This window comes from Argiope bruennichi, chromosome X2 (assembly GCF_947563725.1).
Source record: "Argiope bruennichi chromosome X2, qqArgBrue1.1, whole genome shotgun sequence".
NCBI lineage: Eukaryota > Metazoa > Arthropoda > Arachnida > Araneae > Araneidae > Argiope > Argiope bruennichi.
This window is the reverse complement of record NC_079163.1, coordinates 15,717,791-15,739,351: the sequence shown is the minus strand read 5'-3', so window position 1 is coordinate 15,739,351 and position 21,561 is coordinate 15,717,791. Positions and strand designations below refer to the sequence as shown.

General features: G+C 29.0%; 1 protein-coding gene across 2 annotated transcripts; it reads left to right on the top strand.

Annotated features, from left to right (window-relative positions):
• The first annotated feature begins 14,122 nt into the window (after window positions 1–14,122).
• LOC129960332 (cytoplasmic protein NCK1-like) lies at window positions 14,123–20,882 on the top strand. Of its 2 annotated transcripts, XM_056073704.1 has the most exons (4): window positions 14,123–14,293; window positions 17,055–17,158; window positions 17,309–18,348; window positions 20,382–20,882. In XM_056073704.1, the coding sequence occupies exons 2-4, from the start codon at window positions 17,146–17,148 to the stop codon at window positions 20,583–20,585; spliced, it is 1,257 nt and encodes a 418-aa protein (XP_055929679.1). In that variant the 5' UTR covers window positions 14,123–14,293; window positions 17,055–17,145; the 3' UTR covers window positions 20,586–20,882. The 2 variants fall into 2 exon arrangements, with proteins under 2 accessions (XP_055929679.1, XP_055929678.1); XM_056073703.1 differs by lacking the exon at window positions 17,055–17,158.
• Window positions 20,883–21,561: the final 679 nt, after the last annotated feature.

Genomic DNA, 21,561 nt, shown 5'->3' with positions numbered 1-21,561 from the left:
TGTAAAAAAAATATTATTTATTTATTAATTCAGCGAAATTTTTGAAATTTGACAAGTTATTTAGAAAGGAAAAATTGGTAAAAATTTCAGACTTATATCTGCATTATTTTTGAAAAAGTCGATTTAGTTGAAAAAAAAGGGGGAAAGGGTAATCAAAAAAAAGGCCTGAAAGTACTTTTTTATGCATCAGAATTCGCGGACGTAAAAAACACTTGTATTCTAAAAGGCCGGAAAGTACTTTTCTATGCATTAGAATTCGCAGACTGAAAAACACTCCTATTACTAAACGGTTGTTCTTCGATTTCAACTGATATCATTAAGGTCTATTTTGGGGAAAACAGAGAGGCGGTGAAAATTAAATTTGAAACGGAAAAAAAATCTCTGTAGTAGCTGGCTCTCGAGAAATATTGAACGAAAGTGTTCGCAGCATTAAAATCGTAGGGGAATGCCTTAAGCTTAGTAAATGAGACAAAATATTAAATTGTAGTTCGATTTTTAACGGGTTTTTCAGAAAATCGGTCATTATATCACTATTTCGAATAAAATAAAAATTTTTTAAAAAAAAGGATTATTTTTTCGGTACGTGAATTCTGATAGATAAAAAAGTGCTCATTGGAATTTTTGGAAAACCTTTTTATTTATTTTTTTTATCAACGTAGAATTTTTCAAAAAAACAATGCAGATATCGATCTTAAATTTTTACCAGTTATTCCCATCTCTGTAATATGTATTTACATCGAAATCTGAAATTTCTCTGTAATTAAAAACAAAGGAAAAATATTTTTTTATTTATTCCTACGGTAATAAGCTATTATAATGTTCAATGGCTCATTTTATGGGTCTCTTTAATACCTACTAATTTTTAATTTAAATTTTCCTCTCAAATTAAAACTTATCTAAATATAAAAGCGGGTGTTTCATCTTCCGCCTGCTCCCCCCTTATCGGGTAACATATTTGGATTCAAATTTAGAAGCCGGTTTTGGGTAGCCAACTCGGTATTTTAAACAATAAAATTACTGTTATGTATTATTTTTTTTAATCCAAAGTGATCCGATTGGACTATTAAATAAAGTAACAGTACGTTCAAACTCGTATGGATGGAGAGAATTACCAGATTTTTTTAAACCAACTATCGCCTTTAAATGTAAAAGAAAAATAAATTAAACTGAGAATCTAAGCGATACCATATTGCATCGAAACGGAGAGAAATCTTTGTCAGAAATAAGATGTGATAGAAAATTAGCCAAACTTTTTTTCTCAGCAGTACATTATGGTGCACGATGTTATTCGGTATTCATAATATCGAACAACATTCTGATGGCATTATAAATATCCTTGTATTATAGACCATACACAGTGCCGGACTGGCCATTATGTCAGCTTCCCTGATGGCAAGAGGCACCTTTGTATATGGTATTATTTGCATTGAAAATGTGAAACATCATTTGCATTTCAGCGAATGCCTATTAGCATTATTCTTCAGATAAAAAAGGGGATTCTACAACAGATTAGTTACCTCTCTGCATGTCATGCCTATGTTGCAAGAATGACAGATACTGGTAAAATTGTGCTACCGTAGCAGAATTCCGTCTTATGAAGCGGATACGAAGTCAGTGTCTCCATTTACCCCATAACAGGTGATACAGAAATTTGAAACAACTGGGAAACTTGGCCTTTTTCTAGACAAAGGACGAAAGCAAACGCCGTCTTCTAGCGTCGGAAATGTGGCTACCGCGGTCTTTGAAACCAGCAGTTAGTCACCGCATGGTAATGGGAACGTGCCAGTAATTTCTCGTGTATTGGACATACCGTATTCCTCTGTACGAAAAATCTTACGGAGTATTTTGTATTTTCATCCCTTCAAAATCAAATCTGTCCACCCATTGCAGGAAAGGGTCTCTGAAGCTTGAAAAATTTCTGCAACTCAATTTCTTGCTGGAACAGTAATTGACGTCCCTTGGCTATGAAACATTCTGTTGAGTAATGAAGCCCACATTTACCTCAATGGGCAAGTTAAAACTACAGTTATCGAATCTGAGCAGAGGCTCTCACACTATTCAGAAAATGCCCTTGTATCCTGAAAAAGTGACAGTATGGTGTGGTTTTGCGGTTACCATTATCACTGGATAGTATTTTTGGAAGACATAACTGCAGACGGAATCCACACGTTTTTGATCACAAGACAACGGTACTGTTATAAGCGGAGGGGTTTTGTAATCCCCCAATTTCAACAGCATAGATGTCTTCAGGACATCATTTTCATGCAGGATGACACACCTCCTCACATTGATCGTCATCTAAACCAATTGATAAAACAGCATTTCACACATTCATAGGTGATCAGCAGGCATTTTCCAATAGCATGGCCTCCTCGTTCGCAGTATATTACACCCTGCGTCTTTTGGTTCTAGATTCACCTGAAGGGCAATATCTATAGTCAAAGTTCAGTATCTGCACCAGATCTGAAGGACAGTATTCAGCGCCACGTTCTTAATATTCTGGCAGATACTTCGGTCATCTGTGGAAAATATGGTTCTCCGATTAGAGCATGTAGTGAATGTCAATCAAATTAAAAATGCGAATTATCTTCAAATGCAGGTTGAGCCTCAGCTGAATGTAACGTAATCAGGATGCGTTGTTATCCCATTCAGGTATTTAGACTCGGGATGTATTTTCTCACACTTTCTTTCCTTTCGCTCCTAACCGTGTGCGTGTACGTACTCAGCCGAGATTGAAGACCTTAATTTGTTATATTTTAATATTTTAAATAAATTTGTGCTTTAATCCGGCCCTGTGACTGGAAAGTAATCTTCATCATCAAACACCTTAACACAGAAACTATTCCACAACTAGTACTTTGTTGAACTCGAAAGGGGGATATGTTGAGCAAATCTAATGCTACTTTTCTATATTATGTAACATTTATAAAGCACACTAGATGTTTCTATATGTATTACAGCTCCACATATCAGTGGAGCTTCGTGCAAACGTTTTTATTTAATAAATGGCAAACGCATCATTTGAATAATCTGTAGTTTAAATTTTATTTCATTTTAATCGTTAGAAAGCATTCTAGAAGTGGGAAACTTATTCCTCTATTTTAGTGTTGAAATGAAATTCAAATTTCTTTCATTGTTTCATCAAACCAGATTTTCTTCCATCGTTGAAAACTAATGAAGAAAGAATTTGTTTATTATTTGCATCAAGCAATTTTAAATCCCATAGCATATTAGAAGAACTATTGAAAAAACCAAACAATTTTTAAAAACTGCCGAAGGCCAGTTTTTCCAGAAGTTATTGATAATACAAAATTTAACTCAGTATTGCGAATAGCATCTCATAAGCAAATAAGTAAAACTTGCCGCTTTTGATAACCAGTTTGTCCGGCCAGAGTATTGACTTTTTAACTATTAAGAATTGAAATGAATTAGTGCACGGCCAATTAAAAAGTGTACATATTAGGAAATAAAAACGGAAGTGAAAATCTCATTACGGAGTTAAAGATATGAAAAGTATGATTGAATGCTTTAACGGATGAGTTGGAATTCCATCATAATATTTAAAAACATTATAAAAGATAGTATATCAAAAAGAAATTTAAAATATTATTAAAATTAAAGGAGAAATTGTAGGAAATGGAATCGACATCATTATAAAACAAATATTGAGTCTTAAGGTAATAAAATAAAGTATTTTTAAACTAAACTCAGTGGCGCGGCAACCCATGTGGGCCTAGGCCTACAGAGTGCCCATATCTGCTTTTTCCACCGAGGGCCCTGGGGTGCAAGGCATATATTCCGGTTAGGTGGTCAACCTAACGCGGAATCCCCAGTGTTTAGTTCCCAAGCATGCTTGGTCCTCAGTTTATCGATCCACTGAAGGGATGAAAAGCTGAGTCGACCTTGCCCAACCCGAGGATTGAACCTCGGGAGCGTTGAGAGCGAGTAGTTATAATTTTATAGGGTGATTTTATAATTGCTTTTAAGGATAGTTTTATCAGATAATTATTTTATAATATATGAACATAATCTTCGTAGGCAAGTAATAGCGATCCCCCATCAGGTGATGGTCAAGCCTACTTTTGCTCTCGATTAAACTTTCTTTTTGGTGCGTATTTCTTGTTTTCTATTATATATTTTTTTTCCTCTGATTGAATAGACTTTTTGGTGACATAAAGAACACTTTTGAAAATATTTCTAATAATATTTTGCACTCTGTTCGAAGCTTTAAATTCAATTGCCTTAAAACCATTCAATGGAACAGTCTGGAATTCGTACAATGTCTTTTTTTTCTTTTTTTTTTTTAATTTTACTGTTGCCATTGGAAAATAAGTAATAAGAGAGATTTCTGTGTGACGTACATTGGCATTTTTTGCGTATAGAATAGATGTTTGAAAAATTGACAATATTTTCATTAAACTGGGATGATCGAGCTAAAGATAAATTAATCTATTTTATTATGAAAATATATTTTAATTAATAAAAAAAATTAACGGCTTCATTTATTGTCCCTAAATAGTTACTAAAAAACCTTCATTATGTTTCATAATATTTGAGAGCAAGTTTTGAGGGAAATCTATTCAATTGTTTGCGTTTCTAAAGCTTGTAAAGTATTTATTAATTTCACTATTATTTATATGGTAACATTTTAAATTTGCATGTTATCGCCAAAATTATATTAGAACTTTTTTGTTTTATCGCATGTATTTTTATTTTTATTTTTTTTTGAAATTTTGTATGTTCTTTTTCTGCATTTATAAAAATTGAATGATAGCAGTATGGATGTGCGGGTGCCCCATTGCTTGCTGGCAATATTTTGTCTCCGTCCGCCACTGGGTATGTACTTAGTAATCATTTACACGTGTACACTCTTGGCGGAAAGCGTTAAATGTCTTTATGCATTTTTGTACAATAATATTGTTGATAATATACTTCATGTAGATATTCTTTTCTAGATAAATAACGATATTCATAAACTGGGAAACTTAAATTGAAGCTAGCTTTCCTTTTCGAAGCAAGTTCGCTTTGTATTAAAAATTAAACACAATTTTCATTTAACGTGGAATTACGTTCATTAAAACGTGTTTATAATACGTGGTGTCCTGAATAATGTAAGCACATTTTGAATAATTGTTGCATGAATAATTAAAAAATTACCACTCAAATTAATTAATATAGCTATAGAGTTTTTATTATCACTGGTAGTGGCCAAAATATTGGCCGTCATTGATCGAGAACTGCTGATGACCCCGACCGATGAGATCGCAAATTTAAGAATATGAATTTCCTTAAGTTCTTTGGAACAGCAGCTCTAAATATTTTTAATGTATAAATTTGATCAACAATTTATACAAATTTGCACATGATATTAAAATTATCAATTATCTAATACAAATTGTATTTGATAATTGACTGCAATTTACCTCATATTTCACAAAAAGGACTTTTTGAAAGACTGAAATTTTCCTCATTTCTGTTTTACTTCTGCTGAGCAATTTACTTCTGCAGTAGCAATTTCCTTTTTAATTTTTCTCTCATGCACGTGATTTGAAGAGAATGACTTTAGAACAGCGTAGCCCCAAATGTTTTAGGAAAGAGATTTCAAACCTTTACACGCAAAAAATTTTTTAGGAAGCAAAAATTTGAAAATAAAAATAAAATAATATTTAATAGTGGATATAAAAGTAATTAAAAATATTGCATTATAAAAAATTTCTTATAAATAAATGGAATAAGAATTTCTTTGAAGGTATATTTATTTTAACCTTACAATGCATCAATGCGATATGTAGTACTGAAAAAATACCCTTATAGTTAAAATATTTGAAACGCTTATGGTTATTTAGTAAATCTCTTAGCATTTCGATTCGTTTTCTTTCAATGGTTAATCTAAACAACTCGTTTGTGCAAATTTGTATTGAGATATTATACAGTCTTGAAACCAAACATATCTGAAATTCCATACCAAGAGGAGACACTGACGTGGAAACAAAATTTAATTAAATAATAATAATCACGTTCTCAAAATATATTAAAATAAATTGTTAACGAATGCACACAAGTGTACGAAAGTACAGAACTCCTACACATTAGAAAGTGAGTGAAAAAAAGATATTCTAAAATTCTCTCTTTACAATCATAAAACAATTCACATTGAATAAAAGTGTTTAATATAAGTTTCTTTGAATTCAATTCCTTTGTATGAAAATTTCCTTTACGATACAAGATTTCCAAATACTAAATTGACCTGATTGATTCTCTTTACTATAAATTTTAGCTGATTTTTCTCCTTTCTCACTAAATTTTACAGAGTTTCGGCCGTGTAATATTCATTATAGTGTTGCTATGTTATGATTAGCTTTGAATTCTGAACTACATTTTGTATTTTTGGTTAACGATATATCGACTGGAATAATTTGATAGCCAATTGAATTTTGATTACACGCAAATATACCTGCGTACATGAATTTTTAATTCATGGAAGGATGAATGAGATCCAAATTTTACCGTACTCCCACAATTTTTATTTCTTTCACCTGAAATTTCCGAATTTATGAAATGAAAATTCCTTAATTTCTTAAATTTTATTTTAGAGGAAACGTATTATCCAGAAATAGATTATATTGTTATAAGAATGTTTTGGGACAGATTGTAGAGCATTTTTGAACATTGGTATGCTAAATCCGGTCTGTAAATATTGTTTAAATTTATTAAAAAATATGTGTGAAAGTTTTGGGCCTGAAAATTCCTCTCAAGACCTTATTGATAAAGAATTTAACTATAAATTTTTAAATCACAGTGGAGTTTATCAAATTCTTTACATTTCATTAATCAGTTTCTTTTTATTGACATCACTTAATATGCTTAATTCAGATTCTAATCTAATACTTGAAGATTTAAATGATAAATATAATCCACATTAAAACATCTCGGTGGCCATATTAAACTTTCACTTGTTAGAATTAAAAATAAAATTTAAATAAGAGTAGAAAAATAAATAAGCAAAAGTAAAATATAAGCAAAGCATTTCTCAGAACTTACCTTCTCTGTTCAAAAAATAAGACTGCAAGAGACAGCTTAACTTAGACAATATTTTTTAAATAACATTTAATAACAAGAGAAAAGTTACTTTGTTATATGATGTAGTACAAAATAAATAGATTTTTAATAAATTTTTAATAATATTTTTTTGCTTCGCTAACGAAATTCTTTGAAAACATGTCTATATGAATAGGGTGTCCACAGTTAAGCTATTCAGAGTTATATATCTAAGTAACTATTCATCTAAAAATTATTAAAAAATGACAAATTCTTAATGAAGATACGTAAAAGATAGTTAGCTAAAAACTTTAGGTGCAAAATTCACACCAGTAGGTATTTTATAATAAAACTTCAATATGCATGCAATTTCAAAGAACTCTTGGCTCACGCACAATGAAAAGATTGCTAAATAAGAATAGGCAGTGAATCTTTCATCAGTGCCATGCTTTTTTCATAGTAAATATCCTGCAACTTACAAAACTGCGTTTTATCGGTGAAACTTTTTTTTTTTATCAAAATGGTGGTTCTACACCAGAATTTGAGGTGTTTTTCAAAAACATTCAAGGAGGTAAAATTCTGCAATCGAGTCACAAAAAATGATTAGAAAATTCGAAAGACAATGATCTTTAAGTATTCATCATACAAGGGGAAGAATGCCCGTTTCTACGGAGATCACCGAAGATGTTGCACACACGGTGGAAGAGGACAGGTGTTTAAACTTCATGCGCGACACGAATGTTCACCACGTTACAACCGCATTGAAACAGCCTAGTGCTTTTCATGAGATTTTTCTGAAATAATGCAATATTGTTCTTGTAAATTTATACATTTTAGAAATTTTTATCAATTGACTATCCTGTACATCCAACATTCAGAATGAAATTTCTTGCTGACTTGGATTGATCTTGGAATATTGTATGGACAAATGAAGTACATTTTCATCTGAATGACTCAGGGAATGCACACACCTGCCACATCTGGAGTGAGATTAATTTCCCTTAGTTACATTAAGAAGGTTCCCTCAGAAGGTTATGGTTTAATGTAGATTCCTTACAACATTTATGGTCAATCCTTTTTTTCTTCCAAAAATCAACGCCTAGATATCTGGTGACATGCTCCATAACTGAAGAGCTTTATGCATTATTGATAGAAAATAATAATATCCGGTCCTTGCAACCTCTTGAGTGCCCTAACAGAACCATTTTCAATCAGGACAGAGTTCTTCCACACATTGAACGCGTTAGATATTTGTAAATTGTACCTTGAAGGAATTTTATAGAAGAACGTGTAATCAAATGTTATTTTCATGATATCTGACTTAATAAGATCCCCAGATTAGAATCCTTGTGGATTTTTAGCTCCGATATTTCTTTAAAAATTGTTGTTTCCCTGTGATATTTCAAAATACATGGTGATCAAAATGAAAACACCCCTACTCTGATCTCTCTATACAGCGAACTACTCAGTGTAAAGGCTCAAAAATCGGTGAAAGTACTATTCAAGACATGGGAAGACGGATTGCACAAAAAGAAAGTTCCAGAAACACCGACAGATGGCACTGTACAATAGAAAACATGCTAAACAGATACAAATAATGTAGTAATTTGAGAGACTAAAGCGGTTCAGGTTTTTTTTTTTTTTTTTGGATTGTTGATCGTAAAGCGAGCTCTGTAGTTTACGTCTTGTGCTTTTACTGTTTGCTGTTTAGCGATTTGCTGCCTGTTTGTGTAATGTTAATTTATTCAAGTATTGTTAATTTTATACCTTTCATTTGTCCCTTTTGTATATTTCAACTGTGTTTTTATTAACTGTGCTTTGTGATTTCTCATGGAAAAAGAGTCGTTTTCCATGATCCAACCTATCGGATTTCTTCCACCATAGACCCCTTGAGGATTTCCATAAAAACATTGTAAAATTTTCAAATATAATATTTTATAGCATTACCTCTAATAATGAAATAGTGTAAAATGAAAAATTTTTACTATACTGTGTTTTAATTATTTTCATTATATTGTAAAAATTTATACAATATCTACATATATATACGAAACGCTTACATGGAACACAAAATCAGGCCGAATATGTTAATCATCATTTAGCAACAGCTCGCACGTTTAGATTGCTTACATAATTACTACAACGGAAAAATCTAAGACAACACTTTTTTTTTTTTTAAGTTGGGTAATATGAAACAAAATGAGTACAAATTAAATAGTTGCGATTAAAAATTGAAATCGTCGAAAATTAGATGTTAGGACAAATGAAACTTTGAAAAATCATATATGGGAAGACCCAAACTGTATGAAAAATACTTAAAGGTATATATGTTTTGCTTTACAGGACGAAGTTTCCAAAATAAAGGAATTTCGCCAATTAATTTCACCCCCATTTTAAATATTTCTAACCATGTAGAATGTTCTATCATTATAACTTAAGTATAATAAAAAATAATATGATAAAAATAATTTGATATCTTTTCTTGATATGATATATTCATCAAAGTTGATTGACTTGACTAAATTAATTTTATTGATATTCCCATCCTTGAAAATTATTTCAATGCTATTAATATTATATTGAATGATTTTGGTGTACCATCTTATCAAAACAGGAAAAAAGAAGTAAATTCAATTTTTATTTTTAAACATCTTAGAATTATTAATTTTTACCTTCTAACATTTTCATATATATCTCTCTGTTATCAGAAAATTTTAATTGAAGAAACTGATGATATAGCCTTTAGTAATTGGAGAAAAATAAATGTTGGCAGTCCATGCATTTTTGAAATAATTTAAATTTACTTTTAGTAACGAATGTATTCAACGTGCATAACTATGCATAATCGAATGCATAATTCAATGTGCTTAACCGAAATGCATAACTATATGGCAAGCGAACAAAGGGAGTTGGGATCATGAAAAAATCACAAGGTGATTCTTCGGAGTTGGTAAAGTGGAGTGAGCAGGAATTCTAATCCCATAGTTGTATAATATTCTTCAATACTATATAATACTATACAGTATTGAAAGTATGAAAAACTGCTAGTTAAGTTTATGGGTAAAACGTTTAGTATTTGTGTATATTATCAAAATTTTGTTTTTGTTGTTGTTTTTCGTTTCTCTTGTTAATTATTTAACGTAAAATAAGCTTCGAAACATGTATCTTTTGGCTAGAAATGTCAGCTTTTTCTCATCAAACAAGCTGGGCGGTGAATGGTGGTGGCAGAACTCATATATAATTAATAAGGTCAAAGATTAATTTCATTTTTATTTTATTTTTAAACTTTGAATTACGCTCTGAGAACTTTTCATTGAATTTTCAGAAAATGATTTCCTTTTTTTGAATAATTTAATTTTTTTATTCCCATTCCAGTGCAACACAAGACGCTTTTAACATTTTAAATAGTTTTGAAATTTTTAATCTCTTGGATATATTTTCACGTAGTATTCAGTGTTGCTGATACGGTATCCGGCATTCCTCAGTATTCACAATACAGAATATTGTCGTGCAAATATTTTACAATATTTCAGTTCTATCACGGATTCAAATAATGTGTTAATTTAATAATAATGCATGATATAAATGTATTAATTATCTATTTTCATTGAACCAATATCTGGAAAAAGCATAAAGAAGCTGTCTGAAATTATGAAGAAAATGGTTAAAATATAGTATCATTGTTTACATATAGAAGAAAATTCAACATATTCCTAGCTTGGGTTATTCTCTCACTTCATCACATATTTGTCACTAATTAATAAAATCTTATACAGAAAATGTGGAAAGCTTCATTGCCATGTCTTAAAAAATAAGTATGCACAAAGCTAACAATCTAATCCTCTCATTAAATCATCAGCACAACCCTATTAACACAAGACATTATAATATATCTTATCGTTGTTGTTCGATATTCTGTATGCTGTACGATATAATGCTGACATTGTAGCAATGCTGTTGGACATTTTGTACTTTTAAGGAAATCTGGCTGCCTCATTTGCAAGAAAACATTGTTACTTTGATGCACCAAAGCGCTATACACAAGGCCGGATAAATCATTCTAGATGCCTTTATACATTACAAATATAGACCCTGTCTCTCTTTCCTCTCTAAAATTTCAAAACTAAACATTTTTTATCAACTTTTTAATCTATATATAAGTAGCTTTAAGTAGTAAATTTTAACAAAATTAAATTGCAAAATACTAAATTTTAGATCACTTCCTATAAAGTTGATTTCAGTATATCCCTTCTAAAAAATACACAACTGACTGAAAAGTATTTTTTAAAAAAAATTAAATTGAAATAATATTTAATAATATGATGGGATATTTTTTAATTATAAGATAACCACATTTGCTTAGAATTATAAAATAACACAATATAAGACTTGCAAATGGTAATTAATTAAGACTATTATTAGATAATGCTCCAAAAGTAAACTTGATTCTAATTTGAAAAAGAACAAGTTCGATTGAACAGCCTTAATAAATTAATGAAAACATAAAATTAAGTAACTTTCAAACTACCGTAAAAATGGCCATGGCTCGGGGCTCCTTAAAGTTGTGGGGGCCCAAAAGCAATTGCTTACTTTATTTAATCATCCAGTAATGCCAGTACAGTATCTTCGTGTGAGTTAGATATCTGAATCAGAATATCAAATTTATTTGTAGCTATGTATTAGTCCCTCGTGGGACACCTCGTAATTGAGAAATAAGAAGCTTCTGGTATTTTGGTTGGTTTTCACCACCCTTGCGGGTATACAAAAATGTGGGGGTGGCTACCTTCCATCGATAACGGGACGGTCTTCCTTAGGGAAGGGTTGTACCTTGACCGGTGATGACCCTTAGGATTCAACCACAGTTCCCACCAGTTTTGCTGTTGCGGCTATCCAGTCTTTCGAGTTTTTCTGTGTGCCTTCTGGTGGGTAGGAGTAGTCAGTCTATGATGATGATGTGCCTATGCATTATGAATTAATTTAATTTAAGAATAAGTAGCACAAAAAAGGAAAAAGTTATTTCCTTATGATGTTTGCTTTTCCTGATTATAAATCTTCTATGGTTTACTTCCATAGTTGACTATTGTATTGCATAAAATTGTAAAATTTAAAGAAATTAATATATAATTTTGGTTGACAATGCCAAAATAGTGTAAAATATAAGACTTATTTTATAATCTTCAATATTGCGTTTCATTACTATCCGATTTTATATTATGTAGTTTCCCGGTATTGTACAATTTAATTACCAATTTTAAATCTAACTGCTAATATGGCAAAAAGTCAATTTTTTTTCTTTCTTCAAGAATAAGCATGTATCTCTTGATAATTCTTTAATCAGTATTTATTATTTTTCTCATTATATTATCATTTCTCTTATTATCTTTCTTGTAGCTCATCTTGGAATTTTAATTTGAGACCTTCTGGTACTTAGCTAGCTCCTTAGTTTTAGGATTAAGATGACTTTTTTCAATAGCGCGAGTAGATAGAAGCTGGTTATCTGTTAATTAGTTCGCCTGGATATGGAGTAGAATGCATCTCTATATCTAATTTTGAATATTTTTTTAATAAAATATATTTTAGTAGTATCAAGGCAAGAATATGATTTGATATTAAATAGAAAGCTGCTTCTTCGTCACTGATATTTAATATTGAAGTAAATTGTAGAAGTTAGGTTCGAGAGTAATTGCTATGAAAAATATAAAACATTAAAAAGTTATTATTTTTTCCAAACTATTTACCACTTTTTTGTTTTAACTTCATTTCATGAATATTAAAATTTTAACAATAAGATAAAGAGGAGATAGAGTTCTCTCTGAAACGCGAGTTACTCATCGTGGATCTCTATAATTTGCTTATAATAATTTTAACCTGTTCTATACACATGATAACAGTCCAGAGATAATTTCTTTAAAGGACTCGTGTTTATAACTATGTCTAATTAGTTTTTCAAATTAACATTAAAATATCTTACTTTTGATTTAAAAATGGAGGACAATCTGAGAAATTTTGCTAATAACCGGTTAACTTTAAAAAAAAAAGAAACAGAAAGAATCAAAACCAGTGTATGTACATGCATATATTTGTTTACTTGCTTCAAGTAAAACGCATAAGAACATGAATAAAATGCTGTATCATACTGTTAAATACGGAATTTACAATATTTTTTTCACAACTTCGATCATCGTTGTTTTTTATAGAGTACCCAATATCTATTTATAATTTTGGTCAGCACTATTCTATGGAGGATTTGGAATAGTGTGCGCAGTGTTGCAAAATGTTATACAGCTTTCGGTTTTGAATTGAAAAACTGTTCCAATGAATTTTTTTAAATAAAATCTCAAATAAAATGAATTAAAAATTACAGTCTCTCTTGTATAAAATTAAATACTGAAAATATTCTTTTTACTTCATTTGGTATTTTTTGGCATTCACAATATCATTCAATATTGCCCGAAATATTTTACAAAATTTTGCCACTCGATTTAGTCATGTCTGCTTATAAAAAATGGAATGAATTATTGATTAAACAGCGTACTACATAAAGAAGTCGAGAAATTTTGAAATAATGTGGCATACTTTAGTGCTTTATTGGCTCTTAATCATTACTTTAAAGATCCATTGCCTATCATTTACATCCACTACCTCATGAGATGGTAATTAATTAAATTACTGACATGGCTATTTTCTCTTTTATTTATGAAAAATTTCAGCAGCTATTCAATTACTAAATAATTTAATACATGTGTATAAAAAATCAAAACGGTGTTACCAAAATGGTCCAGTTTGAATCGAATGAAGAAAAGAGCTCCATCTAACGATTGAAATAAAAAACGTTTTAACAGTTTCGAAGTCAAAAGTAATAAAATTAGAGAAAGATAAAGTTTTATTGTTAATTTATTGCTATATAACTGCCTAAAAATTAAATACCTGTAAACAGATGTTTACTGATTATTTTTGATTCATAGCAAACAAAAAATTTATTTGATCTTACTTGACGATCAAGCGACTTCATAAAAGGAAAAGTGAAAACCTCCCACAGTGTCTCTTTTTAAGCACTGTAACTTCAATTATTAAGAGACTAAAGCGATGGTGGAGGTTCAAGAAATCGCATTTTTAAGCGAAATCTAAGCGTTTTTGTTTATTACGTGCACTTGGCGACTGACATTTAGCATCTGATAACTATTTCTTCATCTTATTATTAAATTAATGTTTTCATAACGATCCCGAACTTTCAATATGTCAAATGTGAAAGGGGGTAAGTGCTTTGAATGACAGATCAAATTATAGAATTTATCTTATTTCTTTTGTGTGAAATCATACAATTAACATCTAACATGTCCATATCTAAGAGTTATTTTAGCTTTCTCAATTCTTTCACTGGCTTGTTTTTTGTTTGTTAATTCTAAATTCAGTAATTTGGCTTTGTTTGTCTGGAACCCGGTTGTCGTTTCTAATTCACAATCACATTATTTGAAATGTGTATGATTCTTATATCAGTCGGTGTAATTTATATATACAATATTGGAAGCATTTCCTAGCGGACAAAATGCTTTGTTTATCAATGTAAATTTTGTTGTCGCTTGTCATTTTTATAACCGATTCAGAGTGATCGGTTATTTTCCAGTCAAAAGAACAATGTATTATTTGATAATTACTCATTTTAAAATCTAATTGATGTAGTAGGTTTAAATTGTTCATCTTCAACTCTAGATGAAGATGGTATGTTTTGTATTTAAATAGCCTTTAATATTTTTTATAAATAAATGGTGCAGTTTCAGAAGCAAAAAATGTATATGTACAATGAAATATTATTCAATATCAAAATTGTCGTAGTATTAATTAATAATATTATGATATTTTACTATAAAACTGTTTAATATAATTCTACTGTTTTAATATTATTTTGGCTTATTAGTACTAGTATTCTTTTTAAATATCAGTTAAATTTTACCAATGATTGAATGTGCCATCAATAACATAATTTTTAAATTGTATTAAGAATTGCATTTCATGTAAAAATACAATTTTCATTTTTATGTCAATTTCTAATTAATGATTCAAGGTAATGCAAAAAAAGCATATACTTGCAGTTTCAAAATTTTTTTAAAAATCCTACCAATGAACAGATTTTGTATGCTATGGAATAGTATCCATCTATATTTGTTTTTTTTATTGCAAATGTAATATTAAGAAATCCTTTTTCAAACAAAGTATTTTTTATAATTGCAACAGAATTCTAGTCTTCCATTATCTATAATACATAAGATTATCATAACTATGAGAATTCAGAGATTTACTTTACTTCTACTAATTTACCTTGAAATATGGCTTTTAGAATTATTACTTGTGAGATTCTTATAATAACATTATCAAAAATATGGTTCTTTAAAGTAAACAATATTACTTGATATTATTCTATACCTTCTAATTTTTCTTAGTTTTATATTTTAAAAAATTATAATTTTCATAAATGTCTGATTGGTGGTTATCATTAGAGAACTCTTGCTTTGTTACATATTTATGCAGAAACTTATGTAATTTGTTAAATAAACTATGCTATGTGAGTATAAAGGTCCCTCCCATCACAATTTGATTGTAATTTCTAAATAATTGAACATTTTAAATATCTTAGATTTAAGCAAGGGTACAGTAAATATTTGTCATTTTAAGTTTAGAAAATTGAAATCCATTTGCATTGATACTGTTGTGTCATGACAGAATTCTTGTATAATGAATAAGCTATATTTCACCAGTGGATTGTTCACTAATTACACTATTTACTATGGCTTTTCTTGATAAATAAATCTTATCTACTGATGTTCCTTATTTGCTGATACTATCTCATAATAACTGTTACAACAGTGAAAGTTCATGTAGCAGGTTTTCCCACATTGCTCTTTGTATTATACATATTATTGTATTCTACAAAAAGTTGCATTGACCCAGAAATATCAGTAATACAGTAAAGTGTGATAATTGACTTTTATTTAATTTTTCATTATATTCTACTTTTATTTCTTTCTAAGGGGATAAATTGAGAGTAAAATAATTTTAATCAACATTTATTTTATATTTGTTATTAATCTCTTATAGTTTTTAAGCTTGAGTATATTCTTAAAGTTGTTTTGGCTGATAAAATAAAATAAGACTATAAATAATTTGTTTTAAAAATTGCTCTAAATTATAAATACAGTTTTTATTCTAAGATTTATAAATAATGCAATGTTTAAAAATTGCTCTAAATTATAAGTAATAGATTTCATTAAAAATTAAAACTCTTTAGCATGAAAAATATCTTGCTTCTATAGCTTACATGAGTTTCTGTAAGTTTAATGTGGATTTATTCAATTAACTGTATTTTTTATTTTAATACTGTAAAATGAAAGATTAAAATTGATTTAATAGCCTTATAAAAAATAAACTTTCAGTGCATTTTATTATAGAGAAAATTGAAACATAAGTTTTGTTTAACTTCTTTAATTTCAAATCAGACATAAAAATATGATTGAATATTGTGGCTTAATTGTATCCATTGTTGCGTGTTTTCTTAATTTTTCTTTTCTTTTATAATTTCTTATATTTTCTTTTATTATTTTTTTTAATAATATTTTTGAATGATAAAAAAAAATTAATATGCATGTGAATTAAAGCTTCATCTTAAGCCATCACCTACATTTCAAAGCATTTTGCGTTACTAAAAAATAATGATGGATTCTTAAAATAATTGATTTAGTAAGTAATTATTTGATCTGTTACAGCATTTATTTGTTATAATTTTTGGGTTAGGTACTTTGTAATTGAGTATTATATTAATTTTTTTTAAAAAAAATAAGCATTTAAATATCTTTTTCTTTTTTAGAAATTTGTTTTTTCATTATTAAATCATTTTGAAAATAGCTAATCAAAATTTTATATGGGTTGGGATTATTAAATAAAAACTTTCATTAAATAATTGAACTCTTTAATGATTTAGTGTGCATGAGAATGAATATGATTCTTTTAGTTTTCTGTTTTAGCTTTCTGTTCTCTTATGTTTTGTTTCCTGAAGCCATATTAAGAGTTGCATTTCAGCATTTATCTGGAAATTTTTCACAAGAAATCTGTGAAATGAGTTGTTTGGGTAATTGTAAAAGAATTTTTGCTTCATATTGGTAATGAAAATTATTATCAATAAGTTTTTATAAGATTTTGAAATTTTTGTGCGAAATTAATACTTAAATTTACTTTATATGTTTTTTTCAATAATGAATGGCATAATATTTCTTTGTAGGTAAGTCTGTAGAAGAAGTATATGTGGTTGCCAAATATGATTATGAGGCACAAGGTAGTCAAGAACTAGATATAAAGAAAAACGAGCGACTTATACTACTTGATGACAGTAAACATTGGTGGAAAGTTCAAAATTCCAGAAATCAAGCAGGGTTTGTTCCTTCTAATTATGTGAAAAGGGAGAAACCTTCCATATTTGACAGCATACGTAAGCGTGTTCGTAAAAAAAGTGAACCTAAGGTTTCCTCCCCATCTTCTCGAGTAGCTTCGAAAGAAAATGATTTGAAAGGTGTATCCCCTCGTGTAACTACTCCAGCCAATAAAATTTGTTTGAATACAACAGCTGTGGTAAAATATAATTATGAAGCCCAACAAGCAGATGAAATTTCACTTGTCAAAGGGACAAGAGTTGTAGTAATGGAAAAATCTAGTGATGGTTGGTGGAAAGGTGAAAGTAATAACCAAATTGGTTGGTTTCCTTCTAACTATGTTCAAGAAGAGCCCAAAGATGTGCCAGAGATATCATGTAATTTACCCCAAGAAGAAGAGCCAGTCACTGTGACATATCAGAATGTTCTTCAAGGAAATGATGTAGTTGTTGCCCTCTATACATTTAATTCTCAGAGCGATGAAGAACTCAGTTTTCAGAAAGGAGAGCAGCTAGAAGTTGTAGAACGTCCATTGAATGATCCTGATTGGTGGAGGGCAAGGAATAATATAGGACAAATTGGTTTGGTACCAAAAAATTATCTGCAGATTGTTTCACCTGGTCGATCAGTAACTGATTCTAGTGATTCTGATGCTGTTCCATCAAAATCAGATGAGAGTCCAGGTGTTGGTATTGCTGTCAATGGTGCCCAACATGAACATTCAAAATCTCCTTTAGGGGCCAGTGGAGGCTCTCCTATAGTAAAACAACGGAACAAAGGTAGTTGTGATAGACCCTGGTACATAGGAAGTATTACTCGCAGCGACTGTGACAGGATGCTCAATGAATTTGCTGAAGATGGTGATTTTGTGATTCGAGATAGTGAAACAAATGTGAGTTGACTTTTTAGTACTTGTATGAAACAATTTTTTACAAGTCTCTTTATTAAAAGTTGTTAAATTTTAAGCACTTAGGTTTTTAATCCTTGCATTATCTTTTATCAAGCTTATTATTGCACATGTATATACAAATATCCTTTGCTTTTCAAGTAAATACTTTACATTACTTAAAACATTTATAAATTGTGCGATGTCAGGTCAATGCTGTGCTATTCAGAACATTAAATATAATTAATGAATCTACACTGTTGGATAGAATTTCGATATTTAAAAGTAAAAATTAAATATATATTGACCTATGTTAAATTTTATTAACATGTTAAATAACATAAATTTTTGTTTCCCATTTCCATGCTGGTTTATCTTATTTCTGTTGTTAATTTAATTTCTTGTTTTCAAATTCAGCTAATTTTTCTGAATTGGTATGCTGAGGAGAATATATTTTTCTGTCACCCTCCAAATATTTTACAAATTCCAAATAAAGCATTCTAACCTCAAAAATGCTAATTTATTACTTTCTCCCCACCTGCACTCTAATCAGAATATTGCTGTAGCTAAAGGTGACTGTATCAATATGTGCACAATAATGTTATGCATATAAAATAATGTTGTTTTTTTTTAATTAAATAATTATTTTATATTCAGAATTTTTTTATTTTCTTAAAAATATGCTTCATCAAAAAGTGATTGTCACATGAAAAACTACTGTGTTTGTTTGATAAATCAATTTTATGAAAGTATCTTGCTTATTAAAACTAGTCTTTACTGATGTATACTTAAGTATTAAGCTGATGATCTAAAATTATTAATTTCAAAGTAGAAGAGCTTTTTGTCTTCTAGTGAATTGACAAATAGTAAACCTGGTACCAAAATGAAACTACCTTGAATATGTGTAATGATGGTTATTTTTTACTTTTATTGGTTTCCTACTTTAGAAATAATTTCAACTCCATTACTAAAGACAAATGTTCCCAGACTTTTAATTTTATCTTTTGATATGTTGCATTACATAATTCTAACTAGCTTGTTTTATTTTGCTTTTTCATTTTAATTTACTAAAAAAGTAATATTTTCAATAAAAATTTATACTATTGCAAATAAAATGTTCAGTAATATACAGTTATTATTATTTTTTATGGCTGCTTCTTTTATTTGAGCCATTTTCTTAACTTCAGTTAAAGAGAGACCTGCCACTCTTTACATACCAAATTTTAACCCTGAATAGGAGATCTAAAATTTTAAAATATTATAATTCAGTTTCACCACAGTAGTAAAAATTTACACTGCAATATATAAAATGCATTATATTGCTGTTGTGTAGAAATTGTCCTATGATATATTTTTCATAATCATTATTCTTAAGGCTACTTTTTTCCCCCTTGACTATTAAAATAAACTTTGATTTGTACTTTAATTTAATCTATAAAAACTAAAATGTTTTTTTCTTTAAATTTAACTGTATTTGTACTTGTTGAAATTTGCATATAAACTGTTTTTTTTATTTAATTTTTTTTTAAAAAAAGAAAACATTAAATATTTTGTTGAAGAAATGTTATAAATTTAATTTTAATTCTTTGGAAAGAATGTTTATAAGAGAAAGTCTTAATTTTACAATAGCAAAAGTGTTATATCAGATTGCCACTTTATTATAAATGTTGAGATTATATTTGAAATAGAATTATTATTGGAGAATATTTGAGGCTTGGCATTGTTAGAAATGAGAATTATTTAAGAAAGCCACAGTTCTAAATCAGCAGAACATGCATTTTTTCATGTTTATTATTTGTTGATTTATTTATCCAACAGACTTTCTTTAAATGTTTTATTATATGAATTCTTATTCAGTTTTGTTTTTTGAATTTCTTATTAAATTTGTCTTTAGATGTTTAATTGTGTTTCAAGTTTTAGGCAAGTTTAGTAGTTGCTTATTTATACATAAACTATTACATAATTTTTTTTCTGTTTTATACTTAAATATGTGTTGGTACTTATCAAAATCTAAAATGCCTTTTTATTTTGTATTGTAGGCTGGGGATTTCTCGGTTTCTCTTAAAGCACCTACAAGAAATAAACACTTCAGAGTCCATATGGAGGATGGTGTTTACTGTATTGGCCAGCGACGGTTTAATTCATTAGATGAACTTGTAGAGCACTACAAAAGAGCTCCTATATATACTGGCCCTGATGGGGAAAAATTATACCTTATTAAACCTTTTAGAAAAGTCCTTTGAAAGGATATCATATGGTAGATTGATTAATTACATGTTCCAAATGTTTCTACCACCTTGGCTTTCTGAATCATTGTATTTTTCATTCTTTGAATTTGCAAAAAGAAAAATGCCACTGCTAACATTTACTCGAGGCAACTTTTTTGTTGGTTTTTAATTATTTTTCTGTTTTATATAGCTTTATTTTTTCATATTTTATTTAAAATCATCTTATATGTGAAATTATTTTATTATTTGTGTGGTATTGACTAAAATATGTCTGAAATCTATTATTATTAACAAAAAGGCATTTGGAATCGAATGGGACAATTTTAGAAATCTTTTTGAAACTCTTCATTGTGATTGATTTTTTTTTTTTTTTTTTTTTTTTTTGTGCTTTACTTCCAGTATTTTGGTGTGTTAAATTTAAAGAAAAGTTTTAAATTTCTCTTAGTATTGATTTGCAAATGAAGTATTGTACTTTTATGTCTTGCTTTTATTTGTGAGATGCAATTGAATGTTCCAAAAGAGGTTATTTTCTTGTATTTTATATTCACGACTTTGCATTTCTAAATATTATTTTAATTGCATACTGAAATCACAATTTTCTTTGCTTAATTTAATTCAATATTTTCCATACAGATTAATTGCATACACATTTGCTGTTAAAATGTTGTGGGGAACATGTCTTTTAAAATATATTTATACTATGAACTATGTATAAAGTAAAGTAGTAGTAAAAGCTGTAAAATATGTCTTTGATCCTTATAAATGTATTGTAGCAAAGCAAAGTGGGAAAAATGAATTAATTTATTGAAAATTCCTTCATTTCAAGAATCAGTCTTGATTGTTTTTTTAAGTCTGGCTTTGATGCTTACTATGCAATTTTTGACTTTGCAATAAAAAATATATTGAATGAATGAAATTTGAGTGATCCCTTGAAAACAGCATTTAAACACTTTTGGGTGCTCTCTCATGAAGTGTTTTACAGTAAGATGTA

Excerpts from the sequence above, each read along its gene's own strand:
- LOC129960332 (XM_056073703.1), top strand. Across the intron at positions 18,349-20,381 it reads TTCGAGATAGTGAAACAAAT|GCTGGGGATTTCTCGGTTTC; the intron begins GTGAGTTGACTT and ends TTTGTATTGTAG.